The following is an 18,983-nucleotide window of genomic DNA, read 5'->3' on the forward strand; positions in this document are numbered from 1 at the left end:
TCCTAATGCTTTCCCAAGACAGCTGAAGATGATTGTATAACAGAAGTAATTTATACCAATCTTATGTTGTCTGCATGGTTCTATAGTAACTAATAAAACATTACTCAGATCATGCATGTGCATAAGATAGATATACTGTAAGAAGGCGTGTATTATTATTATTTTATTGACAAGCAACAATCAAAAGATGAATATAATCAGCTGTATACTTACATCATCATAATTAGATAATATGGTTAGGTTTTTTAACAAATTCAACGCCATGCTCTCTCCTATTTATTAGCGCCTACGGCCTTAATTTATACTTTTAAATACAGTGTGGATGAATTTTTATTGAGTTAATATATCGACGCACAAATGTTAATTATTAGAGATATAAGATATAGTGTCCCCTTAAAAAAATGTGTGTTTTTTTTTAAATATGCCATTTTAATGTCACATAATAGTTATTCCCTTTCACCAAAACTGGATCCAAAAAATATTTTTTCCCTGAAAAAAATGTAATTTAAAGCAAAATATACCTAAATTATCTATCAGACAATGGTTTTTGGTTTAAATTAACCATTTCTTTTGTCTTTCTATAAGTGAAATAATTTTTTTTTCTCCAGAAGTGAATAACTTTATTAAAACTGCAAAATGACCTATTCAAAGTCTGATTTTATTATTCTTAATTGTTCATGTTTTTGGGGGACAATACATCTTTAAGTTGTTGATATAAGTTGAATTAATCATCACACTAACTATTCATGTTATTTGAAATTAGTTACTAATTTAGTATATAAAATACTTATTGTGATTAGGTAACGTATTTGACGATTGCTTTGAATTGACAATATATCTTTTATTAATTTATTCCTTTTTTAAGGCTCGCCCACCACAACATATTCTGTTTTCATCTTCCAGGGCATCTGCCTTCAAACTCTGACCTCATATCTAAGTATATTTTTTTTGTTGCTTTGTACGATATTATGTTTTATGTCAGAGAGTATGGAAATAAATGTTTTTGAATTTTTTTTGAATGAAAACTATACTATGTAAATGACTACTCCGTGTTTGATTCATTGATTTATTTATATGCCTTGCTAAGCTAAATGTTTAGAGATCTTACCACCATTATGGTTGGCCTATAGTAGGCATTTAGTGACTCTGTGCGGTGGTCACTACGCGTTTTCACCGGAATGAAGAAATAAAGACCAATGTATGGTGAGAGAGAGCTTTAATTATAAACATAACCATTATATACAAATTGTCTTACGCAGCAAACAAATGTCAAAAAGGAACTAATTAATTATTTATAAAAGAAATATCAGATTGTGCATATAAAAATTAATATAAGGCTTCACTTCTTTAACAGAACATAGTTTAGGTCACTACAAGCATATTCTAGTGTATCATGAGGAAATATTAACAACACATGGGGTTAGCATTTATTTTTCTCAATTTGTATAATTTCAATCCGTCAAAGCAACTCCAATTATACCTCAATCGATAAACACATTTTCATCATTCTCTTAATTTTGTCTTTAATTTCTAACTAATAAGACTATCGATTATTACACTTTAATTTCAAAAATTTGGAATTCCAATCGATGTATAATTTTTATTTTCTTACAACTTGCATCGAGTAATAACTGAAATTTTATAATTACGTATATCTAAAATAATATGTTGTTACAAACTTTGTATTGAGGCTATTGCTAGACGAGAGTTAGACTTACCCCAAGTATGTGCCAAAATATTTATCTTTTACTAATATTAAGTGAAAACTTCGTCTGGAGCCGAACTAGACCAGAGTATTATTACATGTTATCATTGAATTTCTTTAAAAAAAATTATTATTTCTTGTTTAACCTGGATTTGATGTCGTTTACTTATGTTGCCCCTGCCCAGCATTTGTTCACCTATTATTTTTTTTAATTATTGTATTGATTTTATGCTGGTCAAATAAATAAAAGAAACGAAAGTGTTATCCTTTTGTGCCCATGATACGGAGTAAAAAAATAGAACTTACCTAAGTAGTAAATAAGTTGTGCTTCAAATACAGGCCTACTGTAAACATTAACTAACAATAAAGTGATTGATTATAACATTTACTTTTTGTACATTTTACATTAAATAATTTTTCTTGGAAGGAGGGGTATGAATACATTGTTTGCATCAAATTGAAAAAGAGTGTTTGGACGTGACAAGATGGCGGATGTAATATCAGTTGTCCAAGCTCTATTCTTTAGCGTGACGTAATACTCTATGAAGATGTATTTAAAAACTTTAACTTTTGCTTTTCAAATATTTTAACAGCTTTTAAATATATTTGATAATCTGCAGATAAGGCTTCATTAACAAGTTTGTCAGCTTTCAGTCTTTCAATCATTACACTGTTAACTCTCGTTCTTGATGCATCTTTGAAGGTAGTGTTGACAACTATATTTGTGTAAGCTCCACTGAAGTTATCATGCATTCCACGACATTCATTTTGAAATGGTACATCAAACACCGCCCCCATTAGTTGTAAGGACAAATCATACTCGCTAGTCAAACCAACAAAAGCGAACCACTTTTCAAAATGTTCCAGTACAAACTGCGTAAGAGCGTTATATTCATCTTTTGATAGCAAATGTAATAAAATAACTTTTTCTCTAAACCAGAAAGGTGTTTGCAGATACATGTCATTTTTAACAACATTTCTTTTATAGTACTCTTTAAAGCCATTACAGAATTTAGGATTAAAAAGCAGTTGTCGAAAAAAGAAACTACCTTGATGTACTGCCCATTCATTTATGGATACTTTCCATGGATCCAGGGCTCTGCATAGCTGATCCGTTCTTGCACGGCGGCAGTAAGAATAGCTTGAAACCGTTCGTTCATAAGGGTCTCTTAAAAACGTAAAATAAGAACAAGGTCTAGATAAATCATCGCATACGCCAAACGAATAATCTCCCATCAACGCGTCAAACACGTAGTGCTTCTTTAAGGATACGCGTACGCAATCCGTTAGCACATGCCAGACGCGTTTATGAAATTTAGGCAAGGTTTTCAACATACAATTTTTTGTTGTAGTTCCCGCCGCTTTGTTATAATGCACGTATACTGAAACAGCATCACGATAAGAGTTGGTTGATACATTTGCTGACATTGTGAAAAAGTTTGGTAAAAAGTTACGTAACCTGATCCATGGCAATTTATCTAGTGCCGAGGTCAAAGGATCTTTGTTAAGGTCTGTAACTTGTGGTCGTGGTGTATCAGTATCCTGTTCAATCATGTCGGTAACATTATTTAAGCCCACCGGGGTTACGATTGGTACTGTGTTGCCAAGTTGTGATAGTGGTTCCGATGTTCCATTCCTCCTTGATGCATTGAACCTGAAACAATATAGCAAAGATAACTTTAGACTAAATAGACGTCATGTATATTTGTATTAGTCGCGTGCAAACACGACTCTACAGCTTACTATGTCGGTCGGTTGGTCGGTTGGTTGGTCGGTCGGTTGGTCGCGACTGCAGCCATGTATATGGCACTTGTTTCTTCAAGAAGGAACTTTACCGAGATGTAAAAAAAAGACTGTTCTTAAATTTGAGCGTTCTGACTTTAATGCTACCGGTATGTTTACGATTTTCTGCAATCTTATGATGATCTTAAAAGTACAGTGTATTTTATTTAATTTCAATTCGCAACCAACATCGGAGAACTTGCCATTTACAGACTGGAATACATTACAAGACAAAAGAAGATCGCCAAGATCCACAAGAACCAATTACAATATACAATAGATACAAAAGTGTGTAGAAAAAAAATTCAAACCATTGCACTAATTTTCTTTATAGTTATTATAGTTACATACCTTATAGTGGTCTCAGAAATTGTGCCTAGTATTTCTTGAATTGGTAGACGGTTAAGTACACTGCAAGTCCACGAAATACAAAAACAAGTAGCTAAACAAATTAAGATACCGGCTCGTACAATACTCTCAAGTCGTCCAGTTGTTTTCTTCATTTTTCCTCTCTAGCAACAGATCACCATTATAAGAATTGTTCTTTACTGTCATAAACATACGGTATCATGCCTATCATCAACAATAAATAGATAGTTGACAGCACACATGGATTACTGTTATGTCCGGACACTTTACAATAAGAGAATAGACGGAAAATCTAAAGTTAACTCAACCTGTTCATGTTCGATTCTTTAAAAAAACTTAATTAAAACATTATTTTCGCTTACTAGACCTTCTGTATTCCAGTCTCAGATTGAACACTAAATGCACACACAAACAAAATATCTCTAAAATTTTAAAAATGTTCGCGTTGTCCGTTTATTGATGCCAGGAATGCTGTTGAATGGTAAACAAGTTAAATATGCGTAAATAGAGACCAATAATTATTCTTTTGGTATACGTTTCAGGTGTGAAATCGAATCTCTGTAACAATAATTTGTTGTGTTTTGCGAAGTATGCAGACAAGAAATATTGACTTTCTTTCTATCATTAGCTTTAACTTTCCAAGAATCAATAACTTGCTGCTCAACTTAATTAAACTAACGATTGATTCTTTGGGGGTAAGTTTTTAAATATATAGTATGTGGAAACATATTCCACCAATTAGTCACAAATAATAAAAATCCAGCGTAATAACTCGCCGTGTATTACTTTTGTGACGTGTGCATTTTAATAAGATAAGATATAGGATAAATCAATCTCAATGTATGTCGGACAAACACAACGCTGATAAACTCATAGGCCCTTACAACTGACAAATGTCAACGCTATTAGCTTTGTCATTATTATCGTTTGTTATCATGTTCATTATCTTACATCTTGTTAGGGTAACTTGACGAATATACAAGTAGGCCTAAACAAATAAGTTAAGTAAACAAATCAAAGTGCACAGCGATTGTTTTATTCCGATATGTTAGCCACAATCATTTTCATTCAATACGTGTCGAATGACTATTATTATACAATATAAAAATATATTTATTAGGCCTATTTATTATTCTTAAATACATTTAGTGAACTTATTTTATTGCATACATTAGTCCAAAATAAATAATTCATAGTAAAACCAAAGTTGACAAATAAACGTTGATATCGTTGCCCAATGAAGGAAATTCCTTCAAATAATTTAGAAAAATATAATCAAGATTATTATTATATGTATTTCCTCCGTATACTTTCCCTTTACTGTGTGTTCGTGGGTATGCACATCTTTCTCCACCAGACTGTAGCTTGAGGTTGGGTAGGAATGTTAGAAAGTTCGAACGAACCCCCTTTTGTGTCCTTTTCAAACTAGAGTCCAGCAGTTGAAGTGATGTTAAATTAGCCTAGCCTAGTTTATGAAGATTTTTCTCCCTTTAATGATGAACAGGTGCCCTTTTTCGTAAAAGGTGTCCTTTTGTGGTTCTCGCTCTTCTTCAACTTTCCTTTCTCTTTATTCTTCAACATCTCTCCTTATCGATTGCTTGTTGAATGTATTGGTTCGCAGATAAAACACAAACATGATACTAAACTTTCGCTATTTCTGTGTGATTTTAGGATTATTTTTGTTTTGCATAAACTATTTGTCTCATAAAATCCGGATGATCTACTACAACGTCCTGACAATTTCATGATATTTTATTTAAGAGGTCCATTTTTTCTTTCTGTTTATAAAATATTTCTTTTATCTTGTTATATAACCTTATATCAGCGTATAAAGCACGTTGAACATCTTCGTCATTCATTAATTCATCAACCATCTGCGCATGCCCGTCTGATAGAGTTTCATTTTTATTATTCGATATGTTAGTATAGCGTCCGCTAGTGTTTTGAACGCTTCCAGCGCAACTCGAGAATGGAACACCGTATACTTGTTGCAACATTGCCAATGATGTATCATACTCCTCAGTTAATCCGACAACAGCAAACCATTTTTCAATATTATTGATACAAAAATCAACTAACGCATCTATTTGCGACTTAGATAATAAATCAAACATAATCACTTTTTGCCTAAACCAGCAAGGTATAGAACCGTAAATATCATGAGGAAGCAAATACGGCTTAAAATTGTTTTTAAATTCGCTACAAAATTTTGGATGGAATAACAGTTGGCGAAATAGAAAACTTCCTTGATGTATTGTCCATTCCTTTAGTGTCACTTTCCATGGACTTTGCGCTCTACATAACTGGTCACTTCGTGCTCTTCTGCAGTACGAAAAGCTTGAAAGTGACCGTTGAAACGGGTCTCTGAATATAGTAAAATAAGAACACGACTGATTAATGTCATCACATAAACCGAACGAATATCCACCCATGTACACATTGTACCTATTTTGGGGATGTAAACTAAGCCGTTTACTTATACTCATACGGTTAGCGCTTGCCATGACAGGTCCTAGTTTCTTCCCACTTTTTGGAATAACGTGTTGCATACATTTCTTTGTCGTTGTTCCCGCGGCCTTATTGTGATGTAAATATATAATGACGGAGTTTCTGTAAGTAAGCTTTTCATCTTCTGTGAGATTTGATGTAAAATAGTTAGACAGGTATATCTTACGGTCTATCCACGGTAGGATTTGTTTGGTAATATTTAAAAAGTTTGGAGCTCGTATTATATGATGCAAGTCAGTCGTCTTTGAAACTTGATTCGGTGGTGAGACTACTGCCCCTATTTGTTTTGGTACATAATTCCTGTAGCAACAACAACAACAAAGAAATCATTAATAATGAATACTATAACAAAACATAACATAATATTCATGCATATAAAATATGTAATACAAATGTTTACAACATTATATTAAGTTAATGTAATTATTATTATGCTTTTATTATCTTTTACATTAACATAATAATTATTCAATCAGATTAATGCAGAATGTGCATAACATTATAGAACTACAAACACCACTATATGAAGGGACACTCTCTACCATGGATATGGATATGCATATCAATAGCACAATGTAAGACAGTTGGCCAACTACCAAAACTAGACTTCTACTCGTCTAACGATATCTACATACAATAGGACTACATACTTTTCTTCGCCTGACTTTTGCGCTCTAGGCTGCACAACGTTATCCTCACCCAACAGAGCCCAATGACGTATATTAGTTTGTTGGGCTTGATGTACACCCATCATAAACACGATACAGAGTCCTAAAAATGTACTTAATGCCGCCAATTTCCACTTGAATTTCATGCTGACTCTATCGACACTAGGCCTACAACTCGTGTGATCCACCGGACCTATCTTTCGCCTCCTACAAAATAAATCAAAAGATTGATAGACAAGAGGAAACGAAATATGTCTTTACTTGTTACAATGATGTTATGACAGTCAAAAACACATAAGTAGGCCTAAATCAATCGTAGTGAAAATCACTTCGTTGCACCAAGTTACGGACGGCCGGTTAGCAATCGATAAGAAGTATCACTTTGGATCCACGGCGACAATCTGGTTATTATTAACAGCAGATTTTCTTGATATCGTCCAGCTTATCTTTTCGTTCCATCAATAATAAAACAAGCATTCAATAGTAAACATTTATTGATTGAATCTATAGCCTAACGTTTATGCTAAGTAATGATTATATATGAGTGAAGGCGTACGTTCTCCATAATGATGTCTTTGTCATGCTATTAATAATACTATTATTAACGCCTAATTATGTAAATAAATGGAAATAGTCAGAGTAATAACCTTTTACAAGTAAATTAAGTTTTGTATTTAAACAAGTTAATGGTAGCAAGGTTACCATGCATTAGCAACATCACGTACCCGCGCAATACTAAAAACACATTTATTCAACAGCCTACGCTTAACGTTTTCGTTCAAGTGGTGGGGGTTCAGGGAGGTGAATCAAATTCATCGCTTTTTAAAGCGAATAGATGATCTGGGTATTAAACAAAAATTTGTTTTCCTATTGAAGCACTTCTTTGCATACGATAAAAATGTATCTTTTTCATTCATTCATTTATTTATTCAATAGTGTGTAGGCCACTGGCCCAAGTACAATCATATAAAATAGTACATATTATAACATTTAAGAAGTAGTAACAGCAAAATAAAAGTTCTCTTTTATCTGCGAAAAATGCAAATCTTACCAGGTTATTGATTACTTTTTTTTCTGTTTTTCATTAGTAAAATAAACTTTTTATTTGTTAGTTGATTAAAATAATAAGTTTTTAAAAAGGAGTGTCTAATTTCGTTGTAGTATGGACATACTAAAATAAGTCTATAAATACTAATGAATGTGTTGAGATATATCAACAAACATCTATTAATATGTATTTTGTGATATGATGAATGATTAACAGTGGTACTTTACACAACAAAAGAGAAAAAAAAATGAATGTGTTAGAAAGTTGAATTACTCACCCGTACTTTTATTCAAAAGTACGGGCCGGGTATGCTTATAAATGTGTTCGTTGACTGCAGCATCAAATGAGCATGCCGGTGCGTGTCTCATGCGAGTGTCCTGATAGATTTAGAAAAGTGCAAACTGAAACGCTAACCTTCCAACCAACCCCTTCTCTTTGGGTCTATTAGCAAGATTTCTCCCGGGGACGGTAGATGACCGAAAATGAACGGAACGGTGTATATGTCTTTTCTACACGCTTGTTTTTGTATAAATTACCGTTTCTTTCATCGCCAACCTTTCGATATATACATGTTTTTAATTTTATACATTTTGGGAAAACGCCGATCGTTTTACAATTTGTTTGAATAGTTTATATCAGCTGCTTTTACGGATTTTTTCGAGAGCTTTTCCAACTTTCGTACGTCCTTGACTGACATCGAAGTGTTCAAGGGGATATTGTGAATAATGTTGCCGAACTTCCGACAGTATAAACAAATTAAAATAAACTTGAGTTTGATAAAAAACATTTTTGCAAACATGTTTCGGTGTTACGGCGAACAACATCATCAGAGCAATGAAATACGGTCCTAGACGTTTGTTATATATACCTTTATACAGGTGAATATTTAAATATTCAGATTGTGTAAGTTGTTTGTTTTGAGATGGGTTATATCATTTTATATATAGGGCTTCTTTTATTTTTAATTGTTAACTATTGATGGCTGTGTCGATAATTGTAAAATTTTCTTTGCTGCATTGATCTAGGCAATTCTTATTATTGTTAATGTGTTTGTATAAATATGTGAATTTTTTCCCCACCCATATGTTCTTGAATAAAATGGTTGTATTAACTGTTTAAACAATAATAAGAAATGTATTGATAATCAATTTTAGATAAATGACAACATATTTAGTTAGTAGGGATGCAGTAAAACTTAAACTAAACAAAGTTAAAACAAATCATCTTTACACTAAATGCCAACACAACACACACACATGCCTATAGTCAAAGAAAAAATATGTTGACGTCATATTTGCAGTGAATTACAAACACTAAAGTCACTATTGTACACATTTTATCGAGGATTATTGTTATTTGATCGATGAAAGTTGTATTGTGTTATATCGTTGCTGGCTTTTTATTTCTAATTGATTTATGAAATCAATAATGTTAATAAATAATATGTTGGTTTCTTATTCTATTACGAATATATTAAGCGAATGATGGTTTGGTGCTATGCATAATTAAGATTAGACACACAATCCAATTAAATAAATGAACACTAGGCATTATACCGTACTGAATAAACATCTACGGTATACAGCAATTTGTAGCTTTTCTGTGTTTGATCGTATAATAGTAATATCTATAATTATTTCTAACCGTTTCGCCACAATTTGCTAAATGGTGAAAGCCATTGATACTAGTATTTTGTGTTTCTTTGTTTATTGAAAACTCAATCTTATCTAATCCTTTTCTAATTCAATACAACAAAAAATGGCTTAACCCCACGTAAAAAGGCAAAGAATCATAGATATATTAAAATAAGAATTACACAGAAGTCTAGTACCACTTCCCACCATATGCACACGATAGTGCATACTATTATACTTTACTTTTATTTACAATGGACCTTATATATGGAACAACTTACCGCTAAATCTAAAAGCAATAACCATCATTTAAAACAAAATACAAACAAATACTTATTTCAAACTATTTAGAACATTAGTAATTCACAATTGTTTTAAGACTGTTTTTTACCTTTGTTGTGCCTTTTTAAAATTTTATTTGTCAATTTGACGAAAGAAAGAATTGTTTTTTTCTCTCACTTAAATTAAGTAATTAAATATATATTTACTTATCTAGAGGCCCAAACTTAAAGCCTTGGCTTAATGTGCGTCCTCCCCACACAATTGTATTTATTAATTTATGCTCTGAATTATATTGTATTTTGTATTGTGTGAAACTATAAACTTGAAACATTATAATATGCATTGTGTGACTTCAATCAGTAGGCCGCCTACTGATTTTGAAGTCACCGTGTAATATAATGTAATAAATACATTACATTTGTGTAGTAGTATATTCTAACTCTAATTGCTCTTATCAGAAACGAGATTGTGGCAGATAGACGTTTGTGATTGGTGGTTTAACGCGTGCGCGTACACAGGGTGACAAGTCTGTAGGCCTACGTATATTAATTATAACTAATTGCAAGGAGCCTCATAACTTTCTGTATGGAAAGGAAGTCTAGGGTGTGTAGAAAGCGACGACCTCGAATTGGACGACCCCCAACGACCCGGGCGACCTCGAATTGGACGACCTAGAATTGGACGACCCATAACACGAAACCGACGACCCCTATAGCCTAGCCTAGGCCTAAGTGTGGTATAACATCCCGAAGCCGAACATAGCCAAAGATCTTTAAACCATACCTTATAATAATACTCGCAAGCAAGCAATTGATTGAAAAAGTACAGAAATATCGCCATTTGATACTGAATGTGTCGACACGAACAAACGAACAGATATGGAACGCCAAGAGTGCATCATTAAAACTGCATGAGGTCGTCGGTTTCGTGTTATGAGTCGTCCAATTCTAGGGCGTCCAATTCGAGGTCGTTACACACCCGGAAGTCTAGGGGGATTGAAACTATACTACTGTAAATATAGATTCTTCTAAAACTATTATCTTTTTAGAAATAAAACTAACGCTCTGTCTACACTATCAAACTAGTTTGACAAAAAAGTGTGATGTGCCCAAATATGGTAGTGATGTGCCAAAATATGGTAGTGATATGACATCATCATGTCCATATATGGGCATATCACATTAATTGTTGTCACATCAAGTTTGATAGTATAAACAGAGCTTAAGAATACCTGAAAAAACACAGACAATGTGTAACTCTTGAATGCTTAGTTATTTGAAATTTGTCAAAATAAATGGTAACCGTGTTACGCCTACTTACTTACAGACCAACGCAATTTGTAGTAGTAGTCGACAGTTTAAATGTTGTAGCAATTGCTTAAACGAGCCTGAGACGATGATAGAAGTTTGATACTACTGTATGGCAAAATACTTATAATCATTACAGCTGCTTATCTGAGTATTCATTGATCATTTTCAATTGATTGTGATTAAACACAGCGAAAACTTGTCAAGCGGCACCAGATAGTATTGTTTGGATTGTCCTACTCATGTCGGTTTATTAAATCGCATTGTGTTGGTATCAAAGAAAATAACGACCTCAATAATCAATACAAATTTATTCTTAAACATCGGTGAGAAAACGGAAAACTCTGAGAAAAAACAATACAAAATCTTTTGTGTAACAGTATTGGATAGTTCAGTAGTCCAGACAACTTAATATTATGTAAAGATAAATATTTTGGCACACATGGCGTATAATAGGCCTACTAATAACATTTCCAGACAAAATGCATTGTCAACATACAAAAAAGACAATAAATAAATAACAGACTTGGGGAAAGTACGGTGAGTACAGAATCTTCTAACCGTGTACGACAAGCACTTGGATTCATTCACAACAAGGATGACTTGTTAAAAGATCATATTCCTATAGCGGTACCTGTAGTCTGGGTTCCAGACGGAGTTTTGACTTAATAATTATTAGTAAAACGATAAATATTTGGCACATATGGCGTTTCATACGTATACTACATGAGCTTGTATTTCTAACTACTCCTACAGACTTGGGGAAATCTATACCGGTAACGGCAATGCACAGTCAACTTGCTACCAGGAGTTTACTTGGGCAAGTCTATACCGGTAACGGCAATGCACAGTCAACTTGCAGACTTGGGCAAGTCTATACCGGTAACGGCAATGCACAGTCAACTTGGGCAACTTGGGCAAGTCTATACCGGTAACGGCAATGCACAGTCAACTTGCAGACTTGGGCAAGTCTATACCGGTAACGGCAATGCACAGTCAACTTGCAGACTTGGGCAAGTCTATACCGGTAACGGCAATGCACAGTCAACTTGCAGACTTGGGCAAGTCTATACCGGTAACGGCAATGCACAGTCAACTTGGGCAACTTGGGCAAGTCTATACCGGTAACGGCAATGCACAGTCAACTTGGGCAACTTGGGCAAGTCTATACCGGTAACGGCAATGCACAGTCAACTTGCTACCAGGAGTTTACTTCCAACATGGAGCTGAACTCCATGCTTCCAGGTAGCATATTTTTTTTTTCCAGGACGAACGTGGGCAGAAATCATGAATAATTCATTACCTTAATTATTTTCTATTATAAAGAATTGCAAGATAGCTGATCTACTTCCTAAATACTAAACCTAACCCTCTAAATAATCTCTCTCAACTATTAAACAAAACATGTTCATGAAAGAGCTCGAACCGAGGGCTTCAGCGTAATAGGTTAAAGGCTTTACCACTAGACCAAACATTTCGGTTGGCAAACGCAGTTTACACTAATTATTTAATCTCTCTGCATGCTTATATAGCGCCCTCTATAATGTTCCCTATTATGTCATAATTATTCATGAATTATTCATGAATAATTATGACATAATACGGTATAAGTACGGTATACCAGAGAAGAGTTTTATTTTAATCACGTATAACAGCGCCACCAGCCACATACTGTACCTACCCGTGCTCTCAAATGTTGCGCCAAACGTAGTTTTGATAATAATAGTCAGACTATATACGATATATTTGTTCAATAGTTGTCATTTAGCATGAATTAAATTGTTTTTGATCGGAATCTTTCAATTTGTGTTTCAGAAGGAAACTCAAACGATCACTTCCGCAAAATCACTTCCTGATTCATGTTGTTGCTCATTATTATTTTACAATGGCATCGTCGCGGCAATCATGTATTAAAGAGCCTATTATTATTCTTTTATTGTTTGACAGAGGCAAACGCTTACAAAATAAGAAAATGATTTGACTTAAGTAGTTCAATTGATTTTTTTTTCTGTCAAATCTAATTTTATCCAATTCTAACTATTTGAATTTGACATTTTTAAACTGCTGCTGAACAAATGAGAAAATTATGATGATGATGATGATGATGATGATGATGATTTTTAAGATTGGCCAAAACTTGTATATTATCCAAAAAGCATACATTTCATTTGAGAAGAAAATATGTTTATTACAATTATTAAGAACTTCATTAAATCTTTTTCCAATTCCTTCGTTCAAATACCCTACAGAAGTCTGTGGTTGTGGCTTGTGGCAATTAAATCTCCTGCAACTGTTTCTTAATATTATGAGTTGTTCTTGTAAACTGGCCTACCATATACTACTTTATACTTTGTTGTACTAGTGTAATTTCATAGGAATTGTGTGCTGAAAAGCAATAAAAACAAATAAATTGATGATAAAAAGACACTGTATTTGCGATTTTTCGCAAGCGTTCAACAACAAAAACAATAATATTTCATCTAATGTGTTTAATTCTGATTAAACAATAAAGAAACTTATAATTTAATATATCAAATACTATTGATTAATATAAATATAATAGTGAGAACATTATTATATACCAGGTGTCGTGTATGGTAATAATGTGGAAAAATAATGTGAAAAATAAATCTGAACATCTTCAATTACATAATAATATTACTTATTTATCAAACTGTATAAATGGCAGAAAAAAATTATAAAATAACGAAATTAGATAATAATGAGAATAGCCTAAATGTTGATTATTAACATTATGATATGATATTATTGTGTGAATAAAACTTGAAATATAATAATACTATTGAGTAGTAGCAACAAAATAAAGGGCCCGTTACTTTAAGACGTACTTTTGAAAATTAGAATATGTTCTACTGTATTACTTCTCATGTATAATGCGAAGCATGAATATTATAATACTATAAATTTGACGTTTACAATGTGTCCCACTTTTAATATGCTAGGGGCAATTATTTTCTGATACGACTTAAAAATAAATCAAAGTTATCTGTCAGAAGTGCGTTGCGCGTCCCATCAATTCTCTGGAAATATGTATGTGGATCTATTTTGGAATTAGGCCTCTTAATTGATAATTATTATGTTAACAAAGAAACTCATGAATGATACGGTTCTCTTTTATCGTTATTTTTGAGTTATGATAGATAATAGTATTATAATTATAATTAATTGTAATTGAATTTACATGTTGTTTCGGAATTCTCCATCGATTTTGTAAATAGGAAATGATGTTCAATGGATGGAGATGGAGAGATAATATATTAATGTACTTCTATTATCATCGTTATTAAAGAATTAATAAAATTAATAGTTTTCGGTTTAATTTATCTAATTACCATTTATTAACACTACAAAAATGTACATTAGCATTAACACATTGCAAAATAATAAAATAATTATACATGTGATCCATGTTAATAACAATATATTTTCCTTTTTCCCATTTCCCCCATTCTATTCTTTTTCCCATTTTTTAAATATTTTTGTCTGTTGTTTGTAGGCCTAATGAACTGAAAAAAAATGAAATAAAATGAAATTAAATTAATGAAATTAAATAAGATCTATACAAATATAAATTTGTAAGATCATATGTTAAAGTGCAACCACGCGGTCATAATGTTAAAGAATGACCGAAACGAAACCAATACTGTTCAATATCGATATGTTCCATATATTGATTTAATATTTCTACCAATTATAATAATATATGCCAATAATATAATAATAATTATAACGCGTAACAGAAGCGAATTCGCTGACTGACATATAATTATGATGACTGTCATTAATAACGTCTGCCTCATCAGCAGTTATAACATTTCATTGTAAATATGGGACAGTGAGATGAGAGCTGAATTCTCCTTCTCTTGTTGGTTTCGGTCGAAAGTTGTGAAAAAAAGATAAAATGGCGTGCACATCAGACTTCTTGTGCGCAATTTAAATTCTATCAAACGATTGTTAGTTTGTATTTTTTTTAAACGCGCGTGAAGACGAAAAAATGATTTTGGCGCTCCATAGACAAAACTGTCCTATTTAAATGGACAATAAGTTTCACGTTTCAAGTTCGTATGGATATCCATTTTTATCAGACACACTTTATAATAATATATCTATGCTTTTTATCGAAACAAGATGAGGTTATTGAAAATTTTTTTAAACGTATACGCGCGTGAAGACGAAAAGATGATTTTGGCGCTCCATAGATAAAACTGTCCTATTTTAATGGACAGTTCGTTTTGATATCCGTTTTTATCAGAGACACATTATAATAATGTCTTTTTGGTTTATGGAAACAAGATGGAGTTATTGAAACATATTTTTTAACTTATACGCGCGTGAAGACGAAAAATTATTTTGGCGTTCCATAGATAAAACTGTCCTATTTTAATGGACAGTTCGTATGGATATCCGTTTTTATCAGAGACACATTATAATAATGTCTATGCTTTTATAGAAATAAGATGGGGTTATTGAAACTAGATCCTTTCACAGCAGTTCATAACTAGTCCTACATATAAAAAAATAAATAAAAATCATTCGACAAAGAGTATAATTATTACACTGTTATAGTTTGGTCATCTATCAAGCACTACTACCTGTACTATCATGAAAGAAACTTCGCTTAATTAGAATTATACCGGAATATAAAAAGGGACTAAGTCTCTTAATTTGGCCAAATTGAGTTAAACATAGAAAATTGTCATTTATGCGGGGCTACCTTGTGTATGAATTATAGACCCTGGTACGTACTAGACAACTGTTAAAATACATTGCTGCTAAGCTCATACTTGTAATATGTTGCAGAGTGAAATATTGAATAAAACAACAAAAAATACATTGTTAGAGGCTTACTCAAAGATATACAAAAATACTATCAGCGTCTTCAGTGATGTTATTGTTATAGGTCTGTTTTTATCTTTTGTTTCAACTGGTAATGGTGTAAGATATATTTCATATATAATTTAAGTACCGGTAATAAAATATGAAGTATCGTATTAATTCCATTTAATATTTAGCAAGGCTCTTGAGACAAAACTCCTTAATATTTATATTTTATCACTTCGATATAACAGAAACTATTGGTGTATGATTTCAAACACTAGCTCAGCTGAAGACAATTCAGATATAAATGACAAACCTCAGCTTTCACTCTCAGGCGGGAAACTATTTGTGTGTCGTAAAAGACTGCGATGATTGACCATTGAGGCTGGCTAAATGAACTAAATAAGTCTGCTCAAAAACTGGTAATAACGAGATAAATTTACTCGTTTTTGTAAGAGGGGTTATGCTCTGATACTAATACGACCGTGAGCATGCGTACCACCGCTAAAAACTTCACATAGTATTCATGTTTCCTCCTAAACAACAAATCATCAATTAGATTGATAACAAATTTCAAACAGCACTGATATTGTTGTTTACTAACTGCTTTAAAAAAATTACAATTTAAAAGTACATAGCAGCACTGTTAGGACTACAGTACAGTGCTCATATTGCCTACTTACTTTGCCGATGCCAAGTTGAAATATCATTGTACACGTAATACGTTGGCAAACAACTCACTGATTACATATTATCTAATATTAATTATTAATAATTATTATTATCAGTATCGTGATAAAAAAAAATCAATGACGACGGACATGATCTATCGATAATAATCAAGGAAGTAAAAATTAATAATTATTTAGTACATATTGTATGGTTTGATATGGCACCAGCATAAACATCTCCAATATCAATTTACATAATTAGATATCTTATTTTAAAACCAGTGTGTTGACGTAAATTACGTCCGGAAACCGTACAGTAAAGCTTGGTTCCCACTAGAACGTAACGCAAGGATGTAAACGCAACGCAAGCGTTTTAACCAATGACAAGCGAAGTTAAGACAGTTAGCAATCACAAGCGAATAAGCCATCGCTTGTGATTGGTCAATTCACTTGCGTTCCGTTACGTCCTTGTGTTGCGTCGCTAGTGGGAACCACGCTTAAGTTATAGACCTCATGAACTATATATTTGAACTGTATATTTATATATATTTATTTTTTATATCTGTGGTAATTTTGTGTTTTTATAGTTTATTTTGTATTTACTGTTTGTATTGTTTGAGGGTCCCTAATGATCAGCTGATGCTGAATGGACCACCCTCATAAAATATTGTTGAAATAAAATAAATAAAATAAACTAAAATCTCCTTTTACTTGAATTTTATTCTGAAAAAAAAAAGAGACTGAAATATTTGGGAATCAATCGTCATCCTAAGACCGGTCATGTCAATGAATGCAAGCATTTAAATGCAACATTATAAGCACGTACTTTAATCAGTTGTCAACGTCTCAGTAAGAACGTTTTACAATTTGAAAGATTTTATAAATTGCTGTTCTTAGGAAGGGTATGACAACTATATTCAATATTATTTTCTTTCAAAAATTGGAAAATACAATTATTTTCACATTACCGTACTACAGTATACTAATTAGATCTCTTTTACTTTTCATACAAATAATGCACATATTACAACAGACGCTCAAAATGTGATTTCAAAATGGGAAAATACAATTTACACATTACAATATACTCTATCTATTTATTTTCATAAACGCTACGGTAATATAAAATAATGTGCATCGTAATATTACAACTATTTTCAAAATGTGCTGTTAATAGCGAAGTGAATGTTACATTTTGATTGCTTTTTAAATAGAAGAAACTTATCTGTTCTTTCTATGTTCTTCTAGATTTTAAATTTTTTTTATACGCTGATATTTGCAAGAGAGATGTGACATATTCCAAAGTATAAACAAGCTTTCAGCAAAAGGTGAAAAATACCTTAAAAGGAAGAAGTGCTGCAAGCTGGTTTAAATTTGTTTAAATTATTATCTATCAGCACGTATGAACTTTCGTTCCAGAGAATTGTCATTTTTTCCCAAAAATTTGCCTTTGAATTATTAATAAATAAATAAAAGTAAATTGTTGATATGCCTCTTTTCCGATAAATGGTATGGTATGTTATGTTACATTACTTCACTATTACCATTGTCTTTATAATCTCACTCTAAATTTCCCGTTCTATACTAATATTACTAAAATAAATTAAAAGAGGCCTACTTACGTGCAACATTGTTTCATGTGCAAGAGACGTTCCACCTGTATTCCAATGAACAAACAAATCTTCCGAATTATTATCACAAAACTGTCTACCCACATAATACACACACGAATACCGGTAGATAAAATGATTTTGATAACAAATTCAAATGGGATAGCTATATCGACATTCAGTAGCTCCTGAGACAATTTCCATAATAAGCTGGCGAGAACTTAGGCGGCCTGGAAAGTCATTACACGCGGTTATGATTCGAAACAGACACGTGACTTGAATGGTGACGACACGGAGGTGTAAAATGGCCTCGTGGGAGATTACAACTAAATGAGAAGAATATTTCTAACTATCGATTGTAACACTGTGTTTTTTTTTCTACATTTTGAAATATCTTGAAATCGGTGACTCGATCAAGCGAGCAATAGCTACTTGACGTGTTTATGGGCGTATCTTTGTTTATGTCAATCTTGGGAATAGTTTTAGAAGCACAGATTTCTCGTTATTTGTCAATTGCCAGAATCAGTTAATTTCCAATTTAGGAGATAATGATCTTTTTA

The 18,983-nt window shown here is 32.5% G+C and overlaps 2 protein-coding genes across 2 annotated transcripts; both read right to left on the bottom strand.

Moving 5' to 3' along the window:
* Window positions 1-1,312: 1,312 nt before the first annotated feature.
* Window positions 1,313-3,990, bottom strand: LOC140044977 (uncharacterized). Its single transcript, XM_072089699.1, has 2 exons — window positions 3,839-3,990; window positions 1,313-3,359 (listed from the first exon to the last, which is right to left on the bottom strand). The coding sequence occupies exons 1-2, from the start codon at window positions 3,988-3,990 to the stop codon at window positions 2,246-2,248; spliced, it is 1,266 nt and encodes a 421-aa protein (XP_071945800.1). The 3' UTR covers window positions 1,313-2,245.
* Window positions 3,991-4,946: 956 nt separating this feature from the next.
* On the bottom strand, window positions 4,947-18,496 carry LOC140063701 (uncharacterized). Its single transcript, XM_072110174.1, has 3 exons — window positions 18,436-18,496; window positions 7,015-7,239; window positions 4,947-6,664 (listed from the first exon to the last, which is right to left on the bottom strand). Exons 1-3 carry the CDS (start codon window positions 18,450-18,452, stop codon window positions 5,599-5,601), a joined length of 1,308 nt encoding a protein of 435 aa, XP_071966275.1. The 5' UTR covers window positions 18,453-18,496; the 3' UTR covers window positions 4,947-5,598.
* Between the last annotated feature and the right edge of the window lie 487 nt (window positions 18,497-18,983).

Source organism: Antedon mediterranea, chromosome 1 (assembly GCF_964355755.1).
Source record: "Antedon mediterranea chromosome 1, ecAntMedi1.1, whole genome shotgun sequence".
NCBI classification, from domain to species: domain Eukaryota; kingdom Metazoa; phylum Echinodermata; class Crinoidea; order Comatulida; family Antedonidae; genus Antedon; species Antedon mediterranea.